Consider the following 24,507-nt stretch of genomic DNA (forward strand, 5'->3'; position numbering starts at 1 on the left):
GGTTGTCTGCGTCAGTGTGCACGTGGACTCTCTGAGAGCTGAAAGGGAAACGCAAAGGAACGCTGAAGCAGTGGCGGCTGGTGAAATTTTTTTTTGGGGGGGGCGCAGTTTAAATAGCACTCAACAATGAGAAGAAAAGAGGTTTTGAGTAGAATATTGTAAAAAACAAAGCTTTATTTCAAGAACACAGCGTGCTCAACACGGTCCAATAACAACTATCAACACACTGTAACTTTGGGCATGAGAGGTTCAGAGCAGCTTTAAGAAACATTGGGTTGGGTTTCAGAGGTTTGCAAAATAAAAGAGTTTCACCCTCACATGAAAGAGGTTCAGAGCAGAATAGAGTCAGAAAGAGATCACATGTTACATTGAGTGACAGAGGAGACCCACTACTGTAAAGACAAGTAGCCTCCTCTCTTTAAAGTTGGCAAACTTCTCCATAACTCTCTGGTTAAAGTCAATCATGTCTGTAACCAGCCTGTTAACCATTATTCTTGAGGGAATGTGTCTGTTTTTCAGAACTTCTTCGTTGTGTTTCGATGCCAGTCCGGTCTCCTTCTGCTGCTCTGCTCTGCAAACAGGGTTAGCTTCAGGCTGTTAGTGAGTTAGCTTCATGCTCTTAGCTAGATAACTGCGGCAAGATTCGTGCTTTACACTTGTCTGCAGCTCTTTAGATCCCTCACCCCGTTGTAGTCCAGAGAGTTTCAGTCCCTTTGGAACAACAGACAGGGGAAACTAAACAGCATTACTCAGAGCCTCCAGCTAACCAGCTCCGTTAGCTACCTGCTCCCGTAGCTCCGTGGAGCTCTCTGGCTGAGGGACCAATACCGGTCTCTGATCTGCCGAATAGTCCAATCACGTGAAATAAGAAACGATGTCATTGGCCAATGAGCGCACATTTTTGTGCCCCAAGATTCACGTTTCATCCGCCAATGAGAAGCCGTCCTTGCCGAAACGACTGAAATGTTTGCTCGCTCCCGCACACACACGTTTGGCCGGTGTCCCGAAAATGGGGCGGGGCTTCTCTCCGTGATAATGAGTGGCGATATATTATATTTTTTCACATTAACTTAAGTGGTTGTTGACAGGCTGACGGTCTCCCACACACATTTAGCGCGTCAACACGGTATATTTACTATTTAAATGATTTGGCATATAATGTTTTTTGACAGGATGTATTTTTTTTTCATCTAAAAAATTTAAGAGGGGCGGCGCCCTAGCGCCCCCTATGGACGCACCGCCACTGCGCTGAAGCACATGTGGTCAGTCGTGTGTCAGTGTGAATTAGCGTTTGTTGTGTCCGTGTGACAGCGTTCATCGCTCCACTGTGTCACGCAACGAGTTCGGGATTACCAAGTCTGCATTTCCCATGTGGTACACACACACACACACACACACACACACACACACACACACACACACACACACACTTCAAGCCCCACCGCACAATACTTCCTGTCCCCGTTGAAAGAATTCAAACCATGCTCTCATCCTGGGAAGACTCCTCCTTTCCTTTCCTTTCTTTAAATTTCCTTTCCTTTCCTTCCCCTGTCCTTTCCCCTCTGTCCGTTGAGGTTACTTTAGTTCAAATCCCTGTGTTCCACTCGTGGCTTGGTGGTCACTGTTCTCACTCCCATCAAAACAAATTCCTCCCATATCTCCAGTTTAGCTCTTCATTTCTCCATTTTGGTCAGTGGGAGGTTTCCTCCCTGACGGATAACTTGGCAAACCAACTAAACAGTGCTGTGCTCTCCCGTCAAATGCAAAAGGAACATTATACTCTCAGAACTGTCTGCTGAGAAACCCCAAGCCTCTACCTTTCCTCTGTTGAGGGATAGTCTCCCATCATGTCGTCGTTTGAGTGTCTTTTGACTGCTGGAACCTGCTGAAATCCTGCAGTTTATAAAAAAGAAAATATCTGCATGACAGATTCTTTCTATATTTCCGCTGCTGCTCCGGCACCACTAGGTTTGGATGGGTCACAAATGATTCAACTTGCGTAACTTGTTTACTTAAACTCAGAGGAACAATTTCACGTGACGTCGACGCAAACGTCGTCCTTCGTTCCCAGAGACTCCCAACATCAACATCTTAACTTCCTGTTGTGCAGCGGACTGAGCCAATGCATGGGACAAATCTAAAACTGGCATGTTCCCAGACACATGCTCGCTCATACAGAAACACACACAAACAAACACACACACACACACAGACATATACACTCTCTCTCTTCAGCACTGGAGTGAACATTGGCGCCAGATGTTGGACTCCAATCTCCTGGGTGTTGTTTAAGAACGGAGATGCACACTTCTTATTTTCAATGTGGCACACACGCAAACATTTTAGTGCATCCACGCACTTTAGTACAAACACACACACACACACACACAATGTTCATTAAAAAAGTACCAAAAAAATCATTAAATGTTCAAATGTACGTGTTTATCACATTGTATTTACACACACATACACACACACGCACACACACACACACACACACACATACAAACAAACAAACTGCAGTGAAATAATGAATTACATCCTCATAAATGTGAATACTACTAAGACAAATGTCAGCCATATAAATGTAATATAAATGTAATGAGATTTATCAAACAAACACACACACACACACATCATATTCCTATTGGAAGCGTTCCGAGCAATTAACGCATGAACAAGAATCTAAGTGAGCTTAAACCTCGAACCAAGTCATAAAGGGAATGTTTGACATTTTGGGCAACACACACTTGTGAGCTTTCTTCAGTTGGATAAGAAGACTAATCCTGCTATTATGGGCAATATGAAGCAACTGCGGTAGCTGTCAGCTAATGCAGCGCCGCACAAGCTAGCTAAATCTGCCTAGTGCTGAATTAGAGATTCACAGTATACCTGTTGTCTCCACATAGCTCTCAACATGGCGACGGCTCACAGCTACCGGTGCTAACAACGCTAACGGTGTCACATAGATAGATGTATACTTTATTCAGGGGGAAACTTTGTTGTAGCAGCAAGAAAGTTTACAGAGTAAACATATAATATGAATATGAAGTGTGAAAAAATGCACAATATATATAATACAATCAAATTGCATAGCCTGACATATTACATTTAAGAAAAATTCCATAATAAAGAGAATGAAGGGGAAAAAAGTGTAAATAAACGTATATAAATTGAAAGCGGTGAAAGGTTTATTGATGTTGTTCAATTTGAGGAGGATCTGGCCAGAGGTGATTTATTATAGACACCGTGAAGAGGTCCTGCACCGTATGTAGATATGCAGGGCTCGTTGTAAGCGAACCAACACACACCCATGTTTAGTCTCAGGTGATGATCCACTCATGAAAAGACATTTATGAACATAGCATTATTTTTTCCTCCCTCCCCTCAATACTACACACCCTCATGCTGTCCTGTGAAGTGTCCCCACCTTACAACACTGTTCCTCACCAGAGGCTTTGACAAACAGAGCGTCCACACTCGATCCAGAGACAAGTAGAGAGGTGATCATCCGGCTACGTCCCTTCCTCTCTTTCTCTGCCTTTGTCTCTTTCGGTTTGTTTGTTCCAGGCGGGCAGGGATTCTGACTCTCCGGACGACCCCTGAGCCTTGAAAGAGAGGAGAGAGAGAGATCCGCAGGGAGCCCAGAGGAGGGCAGGATTGTGGGAATGGAAGGAGGATAAAGAGGCGGGAGGATCGGCCCTGGATAGATGGGATGAGAGGGTCAAAAGTATTAAAAATGTTGATACTGTGCATCTCTGAGTGTGTGTCTATGTAGGTGGTATATGACCTTTGTGTACCTGCTTTAGCTTTTCCTATAGCGTTCCCTCCGCAGTGGGAGAAGTGCTGCTCTGCTGCTTGTATATACATGTGTGTGTTTTACTCGGCAAAGTGTTTATGTTAATCGCTCCGTATTTTGAGGCTGGAATGACACATTTACGGCGTCCTGTGTTATTTTGCCCTCGGCGCTCTTACATCATTCATTGTTTTGCTTTCCACTGCCAGCTCACCCTCTATGGAAAAACGGCGCTGGAAAAGAACCGAGAGCTGCAGTGCGTTTACAGTCTCCGCTCAGCAGCCTTTTAGCTTTCCCTCGTTGGTCAAAGTTGAAAACCGTGAAAGCGGGGATGGTCTCGGCTAATTTTAAACATGTCAGCAAAGGGTAGTAAATAGAAAAGGAAAATAAGTATTTTGGCACAAATGGAAACTCATTCTGGGCTGATGAAATGACTTGTGCTGTCATGATTTGCCAATGGTTTATTTATATTCCTTAAAAATCCAAAAAATAGTCCATCAATGCGACACAGGATCATTTCCGGGAAATTATTGCTTCAAGAAAACCGCTTTGGTCAAGTTTCGAATGTCTCAATTTTCTTTTCCAAAAGTTGACCATCAATAATTTATGTTTTCAGTTGAGGTAAGACTGGCACATGTATACAAAACTATTGTTATTAAAATCTCTGGGTTGACCTTTGACTTCTGATATCTCTCACTGTGCAGTAAATGATACAAAGAAAACATCCCAGTTTCATAACAACACATCTGCCAGCAATAGCATTCATTTCGAGCAGTTGTGTGCACCTGTTGAAAGTAAGTATTAAGTAAGTAATTTCACTAATTGACTCTCTATTAGCTCGGTTTTTGGTCTCCACCATCTCCAGTGGTAAATATCTGTCTTTTTAGCTGCTAAAGACTCAGATTTTAGAGACTTTTGGCTCTGAACAGCTGCCTGTTGTGGCCAAGTAAGCCGCAGTGAAAGTGGTGAGAGTAAACCAGAACATTGACGTTGACGGCCGGACAGACAACCAATGAGCTGAAACTGTAACACTCCTTGAAACCAAGGGGAGCAGCAATAAGTATCCATGTGATCCATTGTTACTAAAGAAAGAAAGATCATCACAAATTGCCAAGTTCACCCCTCACTTTTCAGAAAACAAATATCTTGGAAAGATGTTTACTTCAGCTGTTGAAAGGAGGGAATACTGTAAGTGAAGAGTCAACAGATGCTTCTCTGTTTCCCAATGAGTCAAGTAACACAGGAAAACAGCTGGAAACCACTTCCCCTCTGAGGTCATCTTTCTGGTCAGAGGGCCTCTTTTCCATTTTTCCCTTCTCTCGCTCTCGCTCTGGTTGTTGCCATTTTTGTATCTCGCATTTTTGTATATTACGAGCCGCAAACATAAGAAAAAAGGCGTGTTAAAACCGATTTCAACTTCTTCCTCGTGACTCTTCCTGGTTTCCCCTCGTCCCTCTCCCTCGCTCTGCTTGTCCCCCCCCCCCTCTCTCTTCCTTCAGCCTATCACCCCTGAAGCTCTGCAGTTGACTTCAATCACAGCACACTTAAATGAAAACACATGAAGCCTCATTTACTCATGGATTCCTAGAATTCCTGGCTATGAGGTCACTTATAGTGTCTCAGTATGTGCGTCGCTCCTGACTTTCACTGCTCGGAAATAGAAACTCAAACCCCACGCTAACCGGGAACCACCGCTGGCTGGATGTTAGGGCTGGGTGGGTCAGGATCGTAAAGGCCGAAGCATTTTTGAGGTGATTTTCAAGTCCGGTTTATTTAGATGTGCATATTTAGAGTTTATTTTAGTGCACCGGAACCAGATAAAGAAAAAGCATTATGAAACAAAGAATAACGAGAACACAAACCACACTGATGACAATCATCAACCAGAACCCAAAATGATTGTACATCACCGTTGAAGTGTCGGGAGAAGGAGACGAGGAATATTTACATGTGTTGGTGTGTTGTCATGTAATGTGTGCGTAAAAAAAAAAAGAAAAAAAAAAGGGGGGGGTAGATTTAAGAGCCTGATTAAGTTAGCGTACACAATGTGGGCAGCAGGTATAAGCAAACTTCCTGGAAAGGGAATGACTCAAAACCAGGAGTTAAATATTGAGTCTTGTTGTGCAATCTATGAGAGCATGCATGTCTCATGGGAATGAATTAATCCCACCAGGCTGACGCAGCCTGTTGCGTAAAACCGTAAGAGGAAGGAGGACCGATTGACTGTGAGGTCGGCCTGCAGGACCAACACGTCGCCGCGTCACCAAGATCTCTTACCCCCGTTCCTGTTGCTTCTACCCCCCTCCAAGATCTAACTAGACGAAACGAGACCTCCACCTTTCATTTCCTTCCGTGTTCTTAACAAGACACACACACACACACAGGTTGTCTTTCAGAGCTGGACTAACTCCGACCCCTTCGGGGGTCTTAGCATGGGGGAAACACCTGGTGGGGCTGGAGCTCTGCCAGGGGGGGCCTGGAGAGCGAGAACTCATGTGGTCCCCTGGATCCTCATGTGGACCCACCCCATACTGCACTCATTACATCTTGATTTACTTAGGTTGCGTCATATCTCTTTCTCTGCGTGTGTGCGTGTGTGCGTGTGTATGTGTGTGTGCGTATACATCGGTCCCCACGCCGTGTGATATAACCACATCTCTCAGAGACTCGGTGCAGCTCTCTGCTTATCTTGTGTACACATTCCGATCGGCTTCAAACACTCGCGGAGGGTGAGAGTGATATTGTGAGTGAGAGGGATGGACAGCTTCTATTTATGCATCATTACGTGTCATTTAATGTCGGTCAGCGACCGAAGAAACTTAAACTTATGTATGAAAGGATGTATCAGCAAAATGTGTATTTAAGTTAAAGGGTGCACTAAAATGTGTTACCATTATGTAAGATGTTTCTGGATTAATATCACTGCTGCATTAATGTGTATGTTGCGCTTTACTTTTGTAGATGTTTATTCTACATCAATGCATCATATTTAATAATATCATTATATGTTTGTAGCGTCACTGTCCTGTGAGAACCAGGGACGGTGCATTTTCCATCTGATCCGAGAGGCTTTGAAGTTTATTTAGATTGACACTGAAATACCTTATTGTACCGCCATGATTGTGAATTATGTAATTGAGCTCTGTTACTTTCCGTACCCCCTGTACATCCAGTAACAGAGATCAATTACATAACTCACAATTTAAAATGTTCACTCTTTGTTTCATTGCAGCCATTTGCTAAAATAAAAAGTTTCTTTTGTTTATAAGCAATTTTATTTTGCAAATAAATAAATAATAGATTTATTTACTTTGCTGTGACACTCTCTATTTAACTTACATTTCCATTTCTTCTGATCCTCCTTGAGATGGGTCTACTCCTTCATTGGAGTCCAGCTGTGTTAAAATAAACTGATTGGATTTGATTAGGAAAGGCACACGTCTATATAAGACCTGAGTGACCTGAGTGTACATTAATGAGAAATAAAACAAACTTTTTTGATTTTAGCAAATGGCTGCAATGAAACAAAGAGTGAACAATTTAAAGTTGTCTAAATACTTTCGTACCCATTGTATATGAGAGTGGAATAATAGTGAGTTGTTGACTGCAGATGCTCATCTCAACACATGTAAGAGGAATGGAATGTTGTTTGATTCAAATGTTAAATCGCGTCGACACCTCGATGAAAAGACAAAGAGACGGGGTTTCACTTGCCACGAAGCATGGACATCGACCAGAAGACAACACCTGGAGACCAACTCCTCCTATGTTTAGACTATGATCCGATGTACTGCCTACTGTATATTCTTGACCAATGTGGTGAAGTCACTACTTCTTTTACCTGTATATTTACAGTATGCAATTATCGGTTCAGGATTCGTAGGTTGACTCTGCAGACAGGAGAACCACGAGGTGGACTGTGGACCGGAGGAGGCGTGCGACTCTCTCAGCTGAGACTGTACTCTCTATCACAGCGTTGGTCTTTCACTGAAAAAAAGGAACACTTCATTGTTCAGTTCATCACAACATCTGGAAACACACAATGTTTTCACCTAGACAGGAAGGAAGATGAAGAACTGCCACCTGTAAAGTAAAGCTGATCGGACAAATGGTGCACCAAACAAAGTACAATGTTTGTCCCTAAGCAGACGTGTATAGCAGTGTCAAATGGAAATACTCAAGAAGATTACAAGTATACCTCACATTTAAGAGCCATCCTTGAGCAAATGCACTTGGTTACATTTCACCTCTGCAACACAATAAGCCGTGTTATCTGATGACCCTCGATGAAGGTCACAAGCCAAAATGTGTCGGCCCTGAAATGAAGTTTCTCTATAAACTACACGTGTTGCTGCAGTTTTTACTTGTTCAGAGTTTTTTTCTTTTTCTTTTACTGCTCCTTGGAAGAAGGAACTCCCCCTAGAAGTAACATCTCATGTTGTCTCCCATATTGCAGATTTATGGTGGAATGCGGCTTCAGCAAAAAAAAAGACGAAGCGCAAACACCAGCGGATGATGAGTAGCAAAGGGGAATGGGTTTAATTTGCTTTGCGGGCTGGAGCTGTAAACAACAAGTGTCTGCAGTCCGTCCCGCGAACAGCAGACGTCTGCATTCTCCGTTTGGTAAATCCTCATTACCTCGCCGTAATCAAGCTGAAGCGCCAACCCCACGGGGGCCACGGAACGAGCCTCCGAACTCGCCATGCTCCAGCGGGTCTCCGCTGAGCCAGCAGTAGAGGCCCATTTAAACGTGTAATTGTTCCTCGTAATGCAGAGACTTTGCAAGTCTGTGGAGAAAACCAGCCAGAGTTCTAGATTAGGCCCGATAGCCTACGGCTCCTGTGGGAGACAGAAACAAGGTCACAGGGTGGATGGGCATATTTCAATACAAGCGTGCAAAGTGAAATGTGAGTTGTAGCCCCTGCGCTCCAAAGTAAAACAAAATATATAAAGATGTATACTACCGTTCAAAGGTTTGGGCTCACCCAGACAATTTTGTGTTTTTCATGAAAACTCACACTTCTATTTATCAAATGAATTGCAAAATAAAAATAAAATATAGTCAAGACATTGACAAGGTTAGGTTTTTATTTGAAATATTAATTTTGTTCTTCAAACTTCAAGCTCGAAGGGAGGCCAGTTGTATAAATTCTCTCACCAGCATAACTGTTTTCAGCTTAATGTCACAAGGGTTTTAAAGGGTTTTCTAACCCTCCATTTGTCTTCTAAGGCGAATAGCAAACTCAATGTACCATTAGAACACAAAGTGGGACTCTATACACTTATGTAGATATTTCATTAAAAAACGCACGTTTCTGATTAATTTAATGTTATCTTCATTGAAAAAAACAGTGCTTTTCTTTGAAAAATAAGAACATTTCTAATTTTTTTACATTTTCTAAGTGATCCCAAATTTTCGAACGGTATAAAAATACTCATTTACTATGTATTTGAAAATATTAAATTTGTAGGCCACTATTAATGTTTTTGATGGTGCTTTTATTCATTGTTTGCTTTAATTTGAACTAAACCAAGAAAAACTTGCAAAATCCATTGTTCCTGAGTATAATGACAAGAAAGATCAGTATGATTTTGATATTTAAAGAATGTAATAAAATTAAATAAAACAATATTTAGTTACACATAGACCATGGTTTCATGATATTATTGACTGAGATGATATTAGTCAAGTTGCAGGTGTCAATACTCAGAAACTTCACATGAAATGAAACCAAATGGGACGAGAGTGGTAAAAGACATTTAGATCGGTCTCAGCGAGTGTTGACTCAGTCCAACCCTGTATCACAAAAATTACGTTCCCCCAGACCTAAAATGCAATTTGCAGTTACGTTTGACTGAAACATATTTCTCTCCAAATTACGTTTGACTGAAACGTATTTCTCTCCAGATTACGTTTGTATTTGACGTATTATAATAACAAATACGTCTCTGATCAACGTATCTTTGCCGTTTGTTATCTCTCTTTTCTACAATGCTGTTATGAATTGTAAAAAGCGTCCTCTAGTCTTATTTATTATTATGTTATATATGTTGTTTCGCCTGCGTATTCTGACAGCAATAAGCGTTGTCGGATCATATGAATTGGCGTGAAGACTTGCTGCTGGTGACTCTCCTTTATTTTCTTTTTTTAGGTGACAATACATTAATTAAAACTCGTAAACTATCACCACCTCATCACCACCTTAACAGAGTCAGTCCCATACGGGTCAAATCAACTATTAAACTTGTTATAAAATGCGCATCTGTCCGTAATCTATACCATAAAGTTCGCATTTTAACCTAAAAAAAAGTGCGCTTCCTTGTTACCTTTCAAAATAAAAGTCCGATTTGTCTGTTAAGCGGAAGTAGTATAAAACGTCTATATTTATTCAAACAATACAATATAAAAGGCATACATCAAAATCAATAAGGAAAATGCTGAACAGTCAAACAACTCAAAACAATAAACCCTTCATGGGGTTATTTACAGGGTGTTTACTTCTCATCAAACAAAAGAGCAGGTATCTGGAAAAATCTGGGAAATAATTTGGGAATTGTTAATAAAACATGATTTACCCTTCAACTTCCACTGATATGCATGCAAACTAATACATCGCTTCACACACACACACACACACACACTGACAGAAACACATAGACACTCACATACGTACACACACACACACAGGCAGAGACACACATACTCACACACAGACAGACACTCTCATACGCACACTCTTACACACGCACACACACAGAATGACAGACGCACACACACACACACACACACAGAATGACAGACACACACAGACACACACTCACACACAGACACACACTCAGACACTCACATACATACAAACACAGGCAGAATCACACACACACACCCACACACACACAAATACACATGCACACACACGCATACTCTGCAGACTGACCTTTGACCTCCCAATTGTCTCTCAGATATAACCCTACTGCTATATATTAAATATATTATATTTACCTAACTATAAGACTTTGAGGTCGTGGGGGGAATCCCCTCCAAAAGATTCACAAGAGAAAATTGTCACCGTGCCAATAACCCTTGTACGATCCTTAAAACCAGTCTTTTAGTTAATTTTGCACACTTTCAATCAACTTAAAGATCTGGATTCTTTTCAGATTCAAAGAGGGGCCTCTGAATATGAATACCCTACAGTTTTGGACCGATAGCTCTGAGCTAAGGGCCCCAAAAACAGGTCCAAAGGGTCAAATTGGGTAAACATGTCAGAGCTTAGCTTTCTTTTCCAGGTTGTAGCCACTCCCAAATGGGGTAGAATACAATTGAAATTGTTCATATAGTACAAACATTTGAGGAGTTGTTAACCTTTGAAGGAAGGAATTTTGTTTTTTCCCGGGTTTTTAAACCCTTCCCAAGCAGGGATGCTAAGTGCTATATGTTGCCAGCCTACATGGTTGGGACCCATTTGGGAGTGGCTACAACCTGCAAAAGAAAGCTAAGCTCTGACATGTTTAGGGGAAAAAAGCTAAAATCAGCCCAAACTCACAACAGGGTCTCAGATTTGTTAAACCACACACCCTCTTCAAGTCCTGGATTTCAGACAGCCAATTAACTCTTGTGGGTGTTTCGGAGGAAATTTCACCCCATCACCTCATTGTAGGCTCTGTCCTGAGTGTCTGTGTTCAATTTGGGATTTCCAGGACTAATATTTAGGAGATTATGGTCATTTTTGCACTTGTCAAAAAATATGCAAATTTAAGAGAATAACGCCCAATTTGACCCTTTAGACCTGTTTTTGGGGCCCTTAGCTCAGTGCTATCGGTCCAAAACTGTAGGGTATATCATATTCAGATGCCCTTCTTTGAATCTGAAAAGAATCCAGATCTTTAAGTTGATTGAAAGTGTGCAAAATTAACTAAAAGACTGGTTGTAAGGATCGTACAAGGGTTATTGGCACGGTGACAATGTTCTCTTGTGAATCTTTTGGAGGGGATTCCCCCCACGACCTCAAAGTCTTATATTTAGGTAAATATAATATATTTAATATATAGCAGAAGGGTTATATCTGAGAGACAATTGGGAGGTCAAAGGTCAGTCTGCAGAGTATGCGTGTGTGTGTGTATTTGTGTGTGTGTGTGTGGGTGTGTGTGTGATTCTGCCTGTGTTTGTATGTATGTGAGTGTCTGTATGTGTGTGTCTGAGTGTGTGTCTGTGTGAGAGTGTGTGTCTGTGTGTGTCTGTCATTCTGTGTGTGTGTGTGTGTCTGTGTGTGTCTGTCATTCTGTGTGTGTGAGTGTGTGTCTGTCTGTGTGTGTGTGTGTGTGTGCGTGTGTAAGAGTGTGTGCGTATGAGAGTGTGTGTCTGTGTGTGTGAGTATGTGTGTGTCTCTGCCTGTGTGTGTGTGTGTACGTATGTGAGTGTCTATGTGTTTCTGTCAGTGTGTGTGTGTGTGTGTGTGTGAAGCGATGTATTAGTTTGCATGCATATCAGTGGAAGTTGAAGGGTAAATCATGTTTTATTAACAATTCCCAAATTATTTCCCAGATTTTTCCAGATACCTGCTCTTTTGTTTGATGAGAAGTAAATACGCCTGTAAATAACCCCATGAAGGGTTTATTGTTTTGAGTTGTTTGACTGTTCAGCATTTTCCTTATTGATTTTGATGTATGCCTTTTATATTGTATTGTTTGAATAAATATAGACGTTTTATACTACTTCCGCTTAACAGACAAATCGGACTTTTATTTTGAAAGGTAACAAGGAAGCGCACTTTTTTTTAGGTTAAAATGCGAACTTTATGGTATAGATTACGGACAGATGCGCATTTTATAACAAGTTTAATAGTTGATTTGACCCGTATGGGACTGACTCTGTTAAGGTGGTGATGAGGTGGTGATAGTTTACGAGTTTTAATTAATGTATTGTCACCTAAAAAAGAGAAAATAAAGGCGAGTCACCAGCAGTAAGTCTTCACGCCAATTCATATGATCCGACAACGCTTATTGCTGTCAGAATACGCAGGCGAAACAACATATATAACATAATAATAAATAAGACTAGAGGACGCTTTTTACAATTCATAACAGCATTGTAGAAAAGAGAGATAACAAACGGCAAAGATACGTTGATCAGAGACGTATTTGTTATTATAATACGTCAAATACAAACGTAATCTGGAGAGAAATACGTTTCAGTCAAACGTAATTTGGAGAGAAATACGTTTCAGTCAAACGTAACTGCAAATTGCATTTTAGGTCTGGGGGAACGTAATTTTTGTGATACAGGGTTGCTCAGTCAGTACTGATGCAACATGTTTTATGTTGTATATCGTGGGTCCTGCACACTGAAATATTTCCCGACACTGCACTTTTTTTATGGTAGAGTTTTATGAAAACAGACTAATAAAGATGTGTTCTTTTATAATTTGGAAAATAATAATGGGGGTGATGTTCTGCTTTAGTCCTAAACTGGTGCAGCTTTAAAAAATATTATACTTTCTGCGAAAGCTGCAGAGCTGCAAAGCTGCAGAGATGCTGCAGACTGCGCAGCTGACTTTTCTAATGCAGTCTGACAATGATTCAACAGACTCAAAGTCCACTGAATGACGTGCTGGCTGTTGTCTGAACAAAGCCTGCTGAGGGCCTGCGGCTGCTCTTTCAATTGTTTTTGTTTGGGTTTTTTAAATCGGTCTGAACTGGTTTGGCTGCTGGACTGCGGTTTTTGCTGCAAATCCATTTACAAAACCGAGTGTTCATCATCACGCCGTCTGTCACAGGTCACCAGTAAGACGGCTCTGAGGTGTAGGCCTACAGGTGGTCAGGAAAACGTGATGTATCAGCTTCACTTGCAAAGCAGAGAAATAGTGTCATACAGCAGCAGCAGCAGTATTGGGCATAATGTAACTTTAACAAGGACAAGATTTAAAAAACAAATGTGATTTCTTTTATGCATAAATACCAACAGGTTAGACCTGCAAGTGTATAGTTTCGACCTTGTGTGGCCTGTTGATCGGAGACGTAATCAATGACACATCTCTCTCCCTACTAGCCGTCTTTATCGGAACAGTCCTGATGCTTTAATGATCACACAGTGATAAAGACCCCTTTAATGGCATGAACTGGTTGTTTATCACCGGACCTTCTGTGTCAAAGCTGTTACATACAATGACACCGGAAGCTAAGAATGTTTTACCTTCAAAATAAAACAACGCTCTAGTAAAGCATAATAACAATGAGTTTGCTTGATGCATTTATTAGATGTGACCTAAAACGATGTCACAGTCCATGTTCAACATCGATGTCTTAATTTGAAATTCCTTACCGGATGTGGTCTGTGCTCATTCCAGCTGGTTTGATGGCGCTTCTCCTGTGAGAATCGGGTCCCCACCTTCTACTTTTTTTCCTACTTCCCCGGTCCAGAGCGCTCCACAGACAGCGGGCTAATACCCCGCAGTAAGAGGTTTACCTGAGCCGAGCCGACTCTGGGTCAGTGGATTGTACGACTAAACTCCGCCGATTCTATTTCCACGAAGAAGACGGAGCGACGTTTCACTGCTGGAGGTAAATATCAACGTCTTCTGGTAGATTTTTTAGAGGTTCTTTTATGGGGTTTTAAACTGGTCAGCGGTCGGTCGCTGGCCGCTGCCTACACTAGCTATTGAATAGACCTACTGTCTCCTATTACGTGAATAACAAAAAGATGAAAAAACTGACCAGTGTAACATTGTATTTGTTAACAGAATAGCCCCAGCTTCAGCGCGCGTGACACTCCTTTTGGTTTGCGCCGTTTGTCATAACAAAACATAAATATGCGCATTTTAGATATTTTAGACGTACGTGATAACAACAAAAGGTTTGATCGAATATGATCATCTGTTGAAGAAATGCACAAGTAGCCTGAACGTTATGTTTTTATTTATTATTGTATATTATGTAGCCTATCTGTTTGTCTGCTCATTTCCTTTAAAAAAAATCCCACGTTAAAGTGTCTATGAAGTTAAGTTGTTCCTTCTCTCGAGTGCGTGTTTCAAGGACAGAGTGGTGTCTACATGTGTTACTCGTGTTATCGGGCTACACATAACATTGATGTGATTTGATTTAACGGACAATCTCACGCGATTACCTCAGTTCTAAGATGACGCGTTACAGAAGCAGGACAGGGCTGTTCCTGTGGGATGCCAAAGAGAAGGAAATTAGTAATGATGTTACACAATTTGAAAACTGTGCCAGTTACCCGGTGACTCAGTATACCTGCGGTGCTGCGGGAATAAACGGGAGCTCACAGGAGCTGCTGCTCCAGTCCCTGATGCTGTACGGTGTGACGGTATACCGCGGTATTCCACGTTACGGTTATTATCATACCGTGTGTTCATTTGCTGGATTGGAAGAAGAAGAAAAAAACTTGCAGCAGCTGGTGTTATGACAGAGTTTGTGAGGGGTCACTGCTGAGCATCCCATCCAGGTCAATTAGCATTCATTTATATAGGCCTGATTAGAAACTGACCTGGATTAGGCTACCAGAATAAAAAGGACATGTTTGTTAGAGAGAGAGAGAGAGTATTACCGAAGATATCGTTTCACTCCTCTAATCCTCCAGCCAACACAAATAATTACAGTTCCAACTGTCAAAATAATGCCATGACGCCAGAGAGAGAGAGAGAGAGAGAGAGAGAGAGAGAGAGAGAGAGAGAGAGAGAGAGAGAGAGAGAGAGAGAGAGAGAGAGAGAGAGAGAGATTTTCTTTAATCTTTGTGCTTTGGCAGGGGGTTGTACTTTGAAGCTAGAAAGAAAGAGAGACATGTGATCCAAAACCTGTTCACATGTTAGTGAAACCCATTTCCCCCAACACCTTGTGAATCACTGCTTCAGATGACTCAGACCTTGTTAACCCCTCACTGGGGTTTTATACTTGGTTTTACTGATAGTTACATGTGGGTATAGGAATATATTTATCTCCACTCTCAAAGACACAATAGATTAGAGATTGAGACCATAAATTTATGTTTACTGAAGGAACAAATCAAGATATAAGTAGAGTAAATTTCTCATAGACTTCCATACAATCAGACTTCCTTTTCCAACCAGAGGAGTCGCCCCCTGCTGGTCAGTAAAGCGAATGCAAAATGGCCAATTGCCGGTTGAGCGGAGCTATTGGAAGCAATGTGAAATATTTCCTGTCCACCTTTTGAGATCAATCACTGCAGAACCGTTTGCAGTTTTTCACCAGATCTGTGTGCCAATTTTCACAAGTTCTTGAGTTCTTCTTAAGTGGGGTTCCACGGTAGAATAATAATCTCCAAACAAATAATAGGTACCTTCGCACTTCTGGACTGTTGGGATCCGGCACTTTTGTGCTTGGACCCTAAGAAAGTGAAACCTCACTGTGGGAATCAGCTATATCAACTGGATGAAACCCGCTTTTTTTGTCAACAATCTCCTGCTGTGCGCAATTAAGCGCCATGCGACAGACTGCGGAGGATAACAACAACGAAAGGAACGACAATTTGTGAGTCCTGGAAGATCACAGGGCTCGCTGGTCACTGAGTCTCTCTCGCTGCTGCAGAGACACAATGTAGGCAGCAAATGGGGCCTGAGAGCAGAAACAGATGTCAGATCAGCCTCCTCCGTGGCTGATTGCATCATCATCAGCGTCCCAGGAAAGAAATGCCAACTAGCTGTTTGAGCGATTTTCCAGACGTGGGACCAAGTTATTGTTTAACAAGTCGCGAGTACGTCTCAAGTCTTTGAACTCAAGTCCCGAGTCAAGATGGGCAAGCCCTACACATTTTGGGGTTTGAGTCTGAAGCAAGTCATAATCTGCTCCACACCAAATGCAATACTATTTTAAGTGACAGGTTAAATGTATATAGAATTTACAAAAATCTTGAATGTTTTTTCAAATGTGTATTTATTCATTAAAGTTTGGTAAAACAAGTGCAACGGACGGCGACGATTAAAAAAAACAGGAATTATAGCATCGACTTGCCGCCATTGATTAGTGTAGAGTAGACGTGAGTAGATTCAGGAAATGGATTGATTTAAATGACTTTTTAAAAAGCATAACTCTTAATCTTTGGGCTTGGGGGGGAAGTGATGAAGTATTTTTCAACACAAAAGGCTCAAAGTACAAGTGAAGTCACGAGTCATTGGTGTTCAAGTAAATTTGTTGTCAATTCGAGTGTAAAGTCACACTAATTGCTACCGTGTGTGTGTGTGTGTGTGTGTGTGTGCGTACTTGTGATTGACAGACCGATAAGAACTGGGAAATGTAATGTCTGAACTGTAGGACAAACAAACATTTCACTCATGCTTCATTGATGCTGGAAAGCTTCCACCGAGACTATGTATACTTGTGTGTGTGTGTGTGTGTGTGTGTGTAAATACAATGTGATATTTATAGTACATCAGTTGGAATATTTAATGATTTTGGAGTACTTTTTTATGTATTGGTGCTATTGAAGAAACATCATTGCATATGATTTTGACTTATTTGTGTCTTAAAGGGCAACAGCGCCTAAAATTAGATTAAAATGTTATGTCCATGGCCTCGGAAAAGAGGAATTAAGATTTTCTTATAGACAGTGAATGGCCGTAGTTCCCCTTTAATTCTTCTAGAAATAAAAAATTAGCAAACCAAAAGTAATCAAAAAGATTAGATGAATAACTTTTGGAAACAATTAACATTTCATTCAGTAAGTAACTTCCTGTCTGACCAATGATTGAATTTCCCTCAAGAAAAGCCATCTTTTCAGCCTTCTGCCAAATATTACACGAATATATGCATTGATGTGTTTATGTTTTTATACTATTAAGATAAATATTTGCTGCATTATTGTCTGTGCAAATACTCTTAAGGGATAACAGGAGAAGCCAATGGTGGAGAACCGTTTAGCATGTCATAGTGTGTTTAAAGAACTGGTGATTAGAGCTGTGTTAGCATCTGTTTGTTTACTATTGAGTCACAAGACACCAGGAATTCATAATAGACGGATTCAGAGTGGCGTTTACATTTTGACATAATGCAATCTTTATAACATGTGAATAATACTCCGGAAACCAGAAAAACAAATGAAATAGTGCAATTTGTCGCCTTCTGCAGGCTTTCGAAACAAAGTATGCAGAATAAAACGCATATAATAAACAAAAATAAACAAGCATTCAAATTTGTTCCCAATTATACTTGGACTGCAACTAACAACAACAACAACAACAACCACTAACTCCTGCTTATTTTCTGTTTAATTTTGGAAATGAAACTTCCTAGAATTCAAGTTTACGCTTTCGAATTATAATTGACTTGTCATTAGTTCAAAGATATTTACTGTAAAACAAAGAAAAGGCAGAACATCTAAGATATTTGAGATGCTGATAAGAGAAAATGTTAAGAATTGTTTCCCCTGTTTTTACTTGATATGAGCCGATCGGTCCTCAAAATGGTTGATTATTTTTCTGACGATCACAATGGGACCCACTCTCCATTTTTCCTGAATCCCATAGCTCATCTGATCACTTTTCATCCTCAATATTTGTTTAGCTGCCAACATCAAATGCTGCAGAAACAACAAAACAAAAATGCATTTCAAAATCTTTTAGCTTCTCAATAAGCGAGATGTAGAAATAGTTTCCGGGCCAAACTATTGTTGTGATACTGTTTCCATATGTGTGATAAATACTTCCATAGCAGGAAGCAGGTTGATGAAAGCCTGCGGTTTTGTCTGCAGACTTCAACACACACAGATTTATGACTGGAGTTCCCTCGTTTGGATGAGCTATTTCTGCTGAAGGGCAGGTTGCCCACAGCCCAGTCTGAACCAGTTCTGACTGGTTCAGACCTTCACTGGCGTTACTTTTATGCAACAATAATTCTTAATTGTTGTGGTCGCCCTGTTGTCATCTGGTTTTTTAATGGAGCCGACAGTGAACCTCCTCCCTTCATGAGGCGTGACATTTAGTGGCGTTGCTGGTAGACGGGCTTAAAGTGACAGGCTCTGGAACGCAGCATTTCAGACACAGGGTGAATCCAGGTTGATTCAGACAGACGGTATAAGAGAAATAATGTTGTTTTTGAATGTTGTCTTTGAATATCAAAGCATGTAACATGTTCTAGTGGAAACCCAAAATACAAGTATGAACCTGAAATTGAACATCATCTGTACCCTTTAAAAAGTTAAAGGACTAATCTTCCCTCGGATGTGATGTTCTGTGAAGTCCAGAGATGTCATTTAACCCTCATAAGTATCCACCTCGATCCTTTCCTGAAACTTGAAATATTACGGAAATAATGTCAAGAAGTTACCTAGACTTATACATTCAAAAACGTAGTTGAACCTTTTGTGGAGCAGCTTTGAAGTCAGTTTGGTTAAAAGGCTCAAAGATTTTTGATGAATGATAAAAACTCATCGTCTGCATCACACGAGTAACAACATTTAACTTCCCTTTGTCACTAAAGTCACTCTGAGCCTGAGGATCCTTTAACTGGTTGTGCAACAGTCTCAATGTAACACTGATCCACATGCGTAAACAAGAACGTCAGCTACAGTAATGGTTATTTCTATGTAGTTATTCTTAATGCTCGTCATCGGTGTCATCGGGTCGGATTACGCACACAATGACTGTCAGACACCTGCTGCAGTGAAATGAGGTTTTCAAAAAGGAGTCTGGAGCTCGGAAGCACTCACACTTTTATCCAAACACCGTAATATAAGAATAATGGATTATATATAATATTATCACATGTATATTGTTAACATCATATTAATATTTCACTTTTAAAGTTGATACTTCCATATGACCACACCTGGCCCTACCTTGAGTAGTTCAATTGTTACGCTTGTTTATACTTCTACGCCAATAATGTACCTTTTACTCCACTACGTATATGTGTTAACTTAAATTACTTGGCCGATTCAGATTAACAATAACAAATATCATCAAAAACAAAATTAAGATGTATTATTATAACTTCAAGAGCTAACAGCAATAGAAAATGTATGTTTAGCAGCTGCAACATTAAATGAATGCATCAAAAATGATAATCCATATCCATTCATTTGCAGCTGTTTCGACACTGTGGTGCTGCTTCTTTTACTTTTGTGGCGTTCACAGTAACCTGAATGTGAACCCAGTCAGATGCCAATGTGATGATGTCAGAGTGGAGAATAGGATACAGCTGGAATCGAAGCTGTTTCACTAATTTTTTTAAAAATCCCTTTATTTTCCAGATGAAACAGACTCTCTGAGACAAACGAGACAAATAGATGTCAAAAGTTGTACGGCTCCGGCAGTCCACACACTGCTCCGTGCACCCTGGCAGCAAACACAAGATAAACATCATTACACGCTGGTTTTACAGCTCTTGCTTCTCTTGTTTTTCAAACAATACTTGAGAACACTGAGCAGCGTCCCGGCATATTTACAGCTGCATGATCTGAAAGTTATATAAGAATCAAACAACTAACCAAGTTGCTCCATAGAAAATTAAAACACTTCACTTATTTTAGTTTTTTCAAGACACAAATTCTTCCTTGGGCTACAAAAAGAAAGCGATTGCACTTCTTAACTTTCTGTCTATTTCCCCATCATCTAATCAAATACTTTTGTGTCACAGCCTTTGAACCCTGAACATGAAACAGAGTTTATTTTAACATTTCAAGAGTTAAATACCAAAGGAATATTTCAAATGAAGGGATCACGAGATGTCAGAGCCCTCAGGCGAGACCTGAACTGTCATCCCATAATTCACCGTGTTTGTCTCAGGAAAGATACTTTTAAGATTTTCCACTAATAACAGGGCCAGAGCCTTTTAAAATCTGACTGTTTCCGAAGAAGTAATTAGTGTTTCCACCAACGAAGCGGAGGGGTCCCTCTGGAATGCGTGACCAGTGTTCTGCTCCAATTCGTGGACTGACTCGCTGGTTTGGGGCAGTCAGACCCCTTCTTAGCAAACAGGAGTGTTTTTCTTCATCTGTCCTCACTGAAGAGAAGAGTTGTAAATCTCCTCCGCCGCCTTCATTCCTCTCTGTCCCCCCTCGGCTCCTGCCTCCTCCCTTCCCCTTTTTGCCCCATCCATCTCCCCATTTCCTCCCTCTCTCTTCACAGCTTCCTGACGCCGTTTTCTCCCTCGTTTCTCCGCACAGATCTCCAGCGCTCTGATGTCACGCCACCAACGTTTCTGACGGATCCCACCCGGCAGCAGACGACGGGGCCCGCCTGGAGATCCAGTCCTTCATCCCTTCATCCCTTCGGTCTGAGGAGGGATAACGACGAGAGCGTGTTTGCGTTCTGAAGGGAGAAGAGGAGCCTGGATATGGCTTTTCAGTGTATGAGAGAAAGACACACAGAGCTGATCTGAGGTCACGGTTCTCCTCCTCTTCCTCCCTCCCCCTCCCCCCGGTTGAGGTTGCTATCACTACGCTGAGCGAGCTAAATATTTGTATTCTGACTTGGAGAAGCAAAAGGATCCCCTCGGTTGGGAGGGGCAAAGAGCTTCTTATCGGGGGAGTTTTGCTTTGCGAGCTATTCGACGACGTTCAACTTCATTTCCTGAGAAACTGACTGACCCACAAACATATAGAGGTGCTTCCTAGTCGACTGAACGGAGGACACAACATCTCCAAATCGCCCCACGCTAACCTGTCAGAAGCAGAAATGCCGGCAAAGACACCAATGTACTTAAAGACGCCAACCTCCAAGAAGGGGAAGAGGCTGAGGCTCCGCGATGTCCTCTCGGGCGATATGATCAGCCCGCCGCTGGGCGACGTGCGCCACAGCGCGCACGTGGGGCCTGATGGGCAGGGCGACATGTTTGGTGACGTGGGTTTCCTGCAGGGCAAGTTGGACATGCTGCCGGCCCTGAGTCGGATGCAGGACGGCCGCTCGCACAGCGTGGAGAGGCGACTGGACGACGGCCTGGCGGCGAGACAGGACTCGCACAGCTACGCCTACAACGGTTACCACTATCAGCACTCCTCCACCGGCCTGCTGAAGACCACCATCTCCATGCCAGTGTTCATCGCACACGAGCAGGCGCCGCCCAAGCCCCCGCGCCTCCACCTGGATGACCCTTCCCCTCCTTCCCTGGCCTCCCAGCAGAACCACTTCCACTGCCATCAGCAGGCGGCGGACACGGGCCGCCGACTGACCAACGGCCACACGGACGACCACAGCCAGCTCTTGGAGAACGGTGTGGTGGGCCGCCTGGCATCGGAGGCCTGCCGCGACATTTCCCTCTCCCCCGCCGTCGGCAGGCTCGTCCCCTCCTCCGGCTCCTTCTCCGAGGTCTCCTCCGAGGACTCCATGTCGGAAACCTGCGGGCCCCTGGATGGCCATCGGGGCCTCAGTCTGGACTCGGACGCAGGCCTGAGCAACGAGGATTTGAGGAGTGACCGCAGCGAGTCGCCCTGCTCCGCCTTCCATCCGGCCGGCCTCATCGTGTCATCAGGGGTCTCGCGGTCGGACTCTTTGCCGGGGTTGGACCTGGATCTGGGCCCATCTATCATGGACGACGTGCTGAGCATCATGGACCGCTACAAGACCGAGGACAACCGCTGCGAGCTGTGAAGAAACGTTAATGTGATGTACTGATATTTTTTTATACGGATAAATAAATCCCTAAAGACTTTGTTAAGATAGTAAAAGAGGACAGAAGGCATGGAGGAGTGGAGAATATAAAAGGACAAGGTGAGAACGGGTGGACACTGTTGATAAGTGTCGAGACGCCGCTGCACGACATGACGACAGCCAAGGCCAGAGGCTGGTCCTTAAGGGCCATTTATCAAAACTGAAACTCATGACACAACAAACTGCAAGCTAAACACACAACCAGCCACAAACAGCATTGTATTGTCCTCTTAATCTGACATTTTTGCTTGTTAATGGTTAACATAAAGCCAAATGTGTCGGACATTAATGTGTCAAGAACCCCCCCCCACACACACACACACACAGCTACTGACTGTCTCACAACAAGATGTTGTTCAAACACATTCTCAGTCTGCAAATGTAAAGAGTGTTACGCTGTCCTGTTCCATATTCTGTCCTGAATATTAATATCTTCACTGGTTTACTGTTCACTTCAATGCCAGATGAAATGTGAAGAACTCCTTTCCTCCCGTAGAACGTGAAGATGGAATGATGTCAAACGGTCTCGACGTAAGAGAACAACATTTCAGTGACTTTCTTTTCATTCACAGGTAAGCTGGAGCAGCTCGCTCTTGTAGTTTAAGAAATATAACATTCTCAAAGAAAGTTTCTGTCAGCTGTATTAGATCATTTTGAAATATTATTTTCCTCTTCTGTCTTGTCAAATACGCTCTTCCTCCCGTCGTGGCTCAATGTCTAACATTCACTGTCTGCATTATCACAGTAGCCTACTATGTCATTTATGCTGTCACTGTAAATGTACAAATAAAACATTCCTATTTAGAAGACTGAGGGTGTGTGGACAATTCTTCAAACAGACATAATTGTGCTTAATGATATAGATGAAGCGTCCATGTGGGGATGCTGTTTTTAAAAGGATATAGAACGTGTGCTTCCCCCTTTAGAACATTTACTGTGACCTACCATCTTTGCAGTGGTGCTCCACAGACAGACAGCACCCCAGCTGAGGACAGGGTTCAACAAAAGGACTATTTCCTGATGGCCGTGACAGTGAGCTGGGTAACACAAGGAGAACATAATCAGCTACTACTGTTAACACACAACAATGAGAATGGGTGTTATTTAAAGTCTTACAAATCAATACTTGACATTTAGCAGTTCTGGTGGTGCAGTGAGCACTCTGGTAACAATATGTGTTCCTCTGTCCGTGGTGCTGGCCCTCAGTAATTGTCTGGAGTGGTTGTGTGTGCGTTTAAAGCAACGATGTGTGTGTTTGTCTGCGTGCGTGCGTGCGTGGTTTAGTGGCGCCTGGTGGTGAGGTTGCAGATTGCATCCCACTGAAATCCCCTCAGCTCAGCTGTCCCTTTCCAAGCCTGTGGGAGAACTGTGTGCGCTGTGGTCATCAGGAAGTAATACTTTGTCCTACATTACGTTCATGATTGTTCTATCTATTCCATAGAAGGCCACAGACAATGGGACAATAGATCCAGAAGACAACAATGCAACTCAACGGACGCTGGATGCCGTACAACCCCACAGAGGAAGTTGGGTCTATAGTCAGAGTTTGTCTTGGTCTCGGTCTGTCCTGTTATATTTGGTTCATGTCAAGTTAGCGTGACTTAAATTCAGTTCTGTTCATTTGACCTCTTTATTTATTGTTTGCTTTATTTTTGGATGGCACCATATTTGCACAGATAGGCTACCTGTGTAAATAGAGACATAATGGGAATAACTTAATAACATTAACTTAACTTAATAACACAACTTAATTAATTAATTACTTAATTAATTAATTAACTTAATAACATAACTAAATGGGATGTAAAAAGCTATTTCTGGATAAATGTTTGTTTTTAACCTCTGAAAAAAATATATGTGAAGCCATTTCCCCATCTCACAGAGGATACATTAATACATAAAAATGTGGTTATGTTAAAACTATTTAATTACTGAACAGAAGAAAGTGACAATAAGGGACCACTACACCACTGGCACTCCGTATTCAAGAATGAAAACCCAAAGAAGTCTAGGCAGCAGTAGTCCCACACTCGGACCAATGCTGCAGCCCTCAACTTTGATAGGAAGGTATCATTTGCACTTCTGCTGCACACTTTG

General features: G+C 42.1%; 2 protein-coding genes and 1 long non-coding RNA gene across 5 annotated transcripts in view; 2 read left to right on the forward strand and 1 right to left on the reverse strand.

The window, feature by feature from the left end:
- Nucleotides 1-149: 149 nt before the first annotated feature.
- Nucleotides 150-15,376, reverse strand: LOC130210896 (uncharacterized). Its single transcript, XR_008834875.1, has 5 exons — nucleotides 15,044-15,376; nucleotides 14,916-14,960; nucleotides 8,435-8,635; nucleotides 7,638-7,783; nucleotides 150-3,702 (listed from the first exon to the last, which is right to left on the reverse strand). It is a non-coding gene; the product is annotated as an uncharacterized LOC130210896 (long non-coding RNA).
- Nucleotides 14,180-24,070, forward strand: zgc:154093 (uncharacterized protein LOC777623 homolog). 3 transcript variants are annotated; one of them, XR_008834874.1, is made up of 4 exons: nucleotides 14,180-14,353; nucleotides 20,928-22,982; nucleotides 23,367-23,451; nucleotides 23,852-24,066. XR_008834874.1 is itself a non-coding variant. In XM_056441413.1 (2 exons), exon 2 carries the CDS (start codon nucleotides 21,439-21,441, stop codon nucleotides 22,348-22,350), a length of 912 nt encoding a protein of 303 aa, XP_056297388.1. In that variant the 5' UTR covers nucleotides 14,180-14,353; nucleotides 20,928-21,438; the 3' UTR covers nucleotides 22,351-23,219. The 3 variants fall into 3 exon arrangements, 1 of the variants encoding a protein (XP_056297388.1); XR_008834873.1 differs by having other exon boundaries at nucleotides 23,367-24,070; XM_056441413.1 differs by lacking the exons at nucleotides 23,367-23,451; nucleotides 23,852-24,066 and having other exon boundaries at nucleotides 20,928-23,219.
- dnah2 (dynein, axonemal, heavy chain 2) overlaps nucleotides 23,892-24,507 on the forward strand; it is a 56,126-nt gene continuing 55,510 nt past the window's right edge. Inside the window, 1 exon segment of the mRNA XM_056441240.1 lies at nucleotides 23,892-23,970. Within this exon segment, the coding sequence (XP_056297215.1) occupies nucleotides 23,892-23,970 (79 nt within the window).

The sequence above is a fragment of the Pseudoliparis swirei genome, chromosome 20 (genome assembly GCF_029220125.1).
Source record: "Pseudoliparis swirei isolate HS2019 ecotype Mariana Trench chromosome 20, NWPU_hadal_v1, whole genome shotgun sequence".
Taxonomy (NCBI): domain Eukaryota; kingdom Metazoa; phylum Chordata; class Actinopteri; order Perciformes; family Liparidae; genus Pseudoliparis; species Pseudoliparis swirei.

Coding starts and splice junctions, on each gene's coding strand:
- zgc:154093 (XM_056441413.1), top strand. CDS start 21,439: ATGCCGGCAAAGACACCAATGTACTTAAAGACGCCAACCTCCAAGAAG.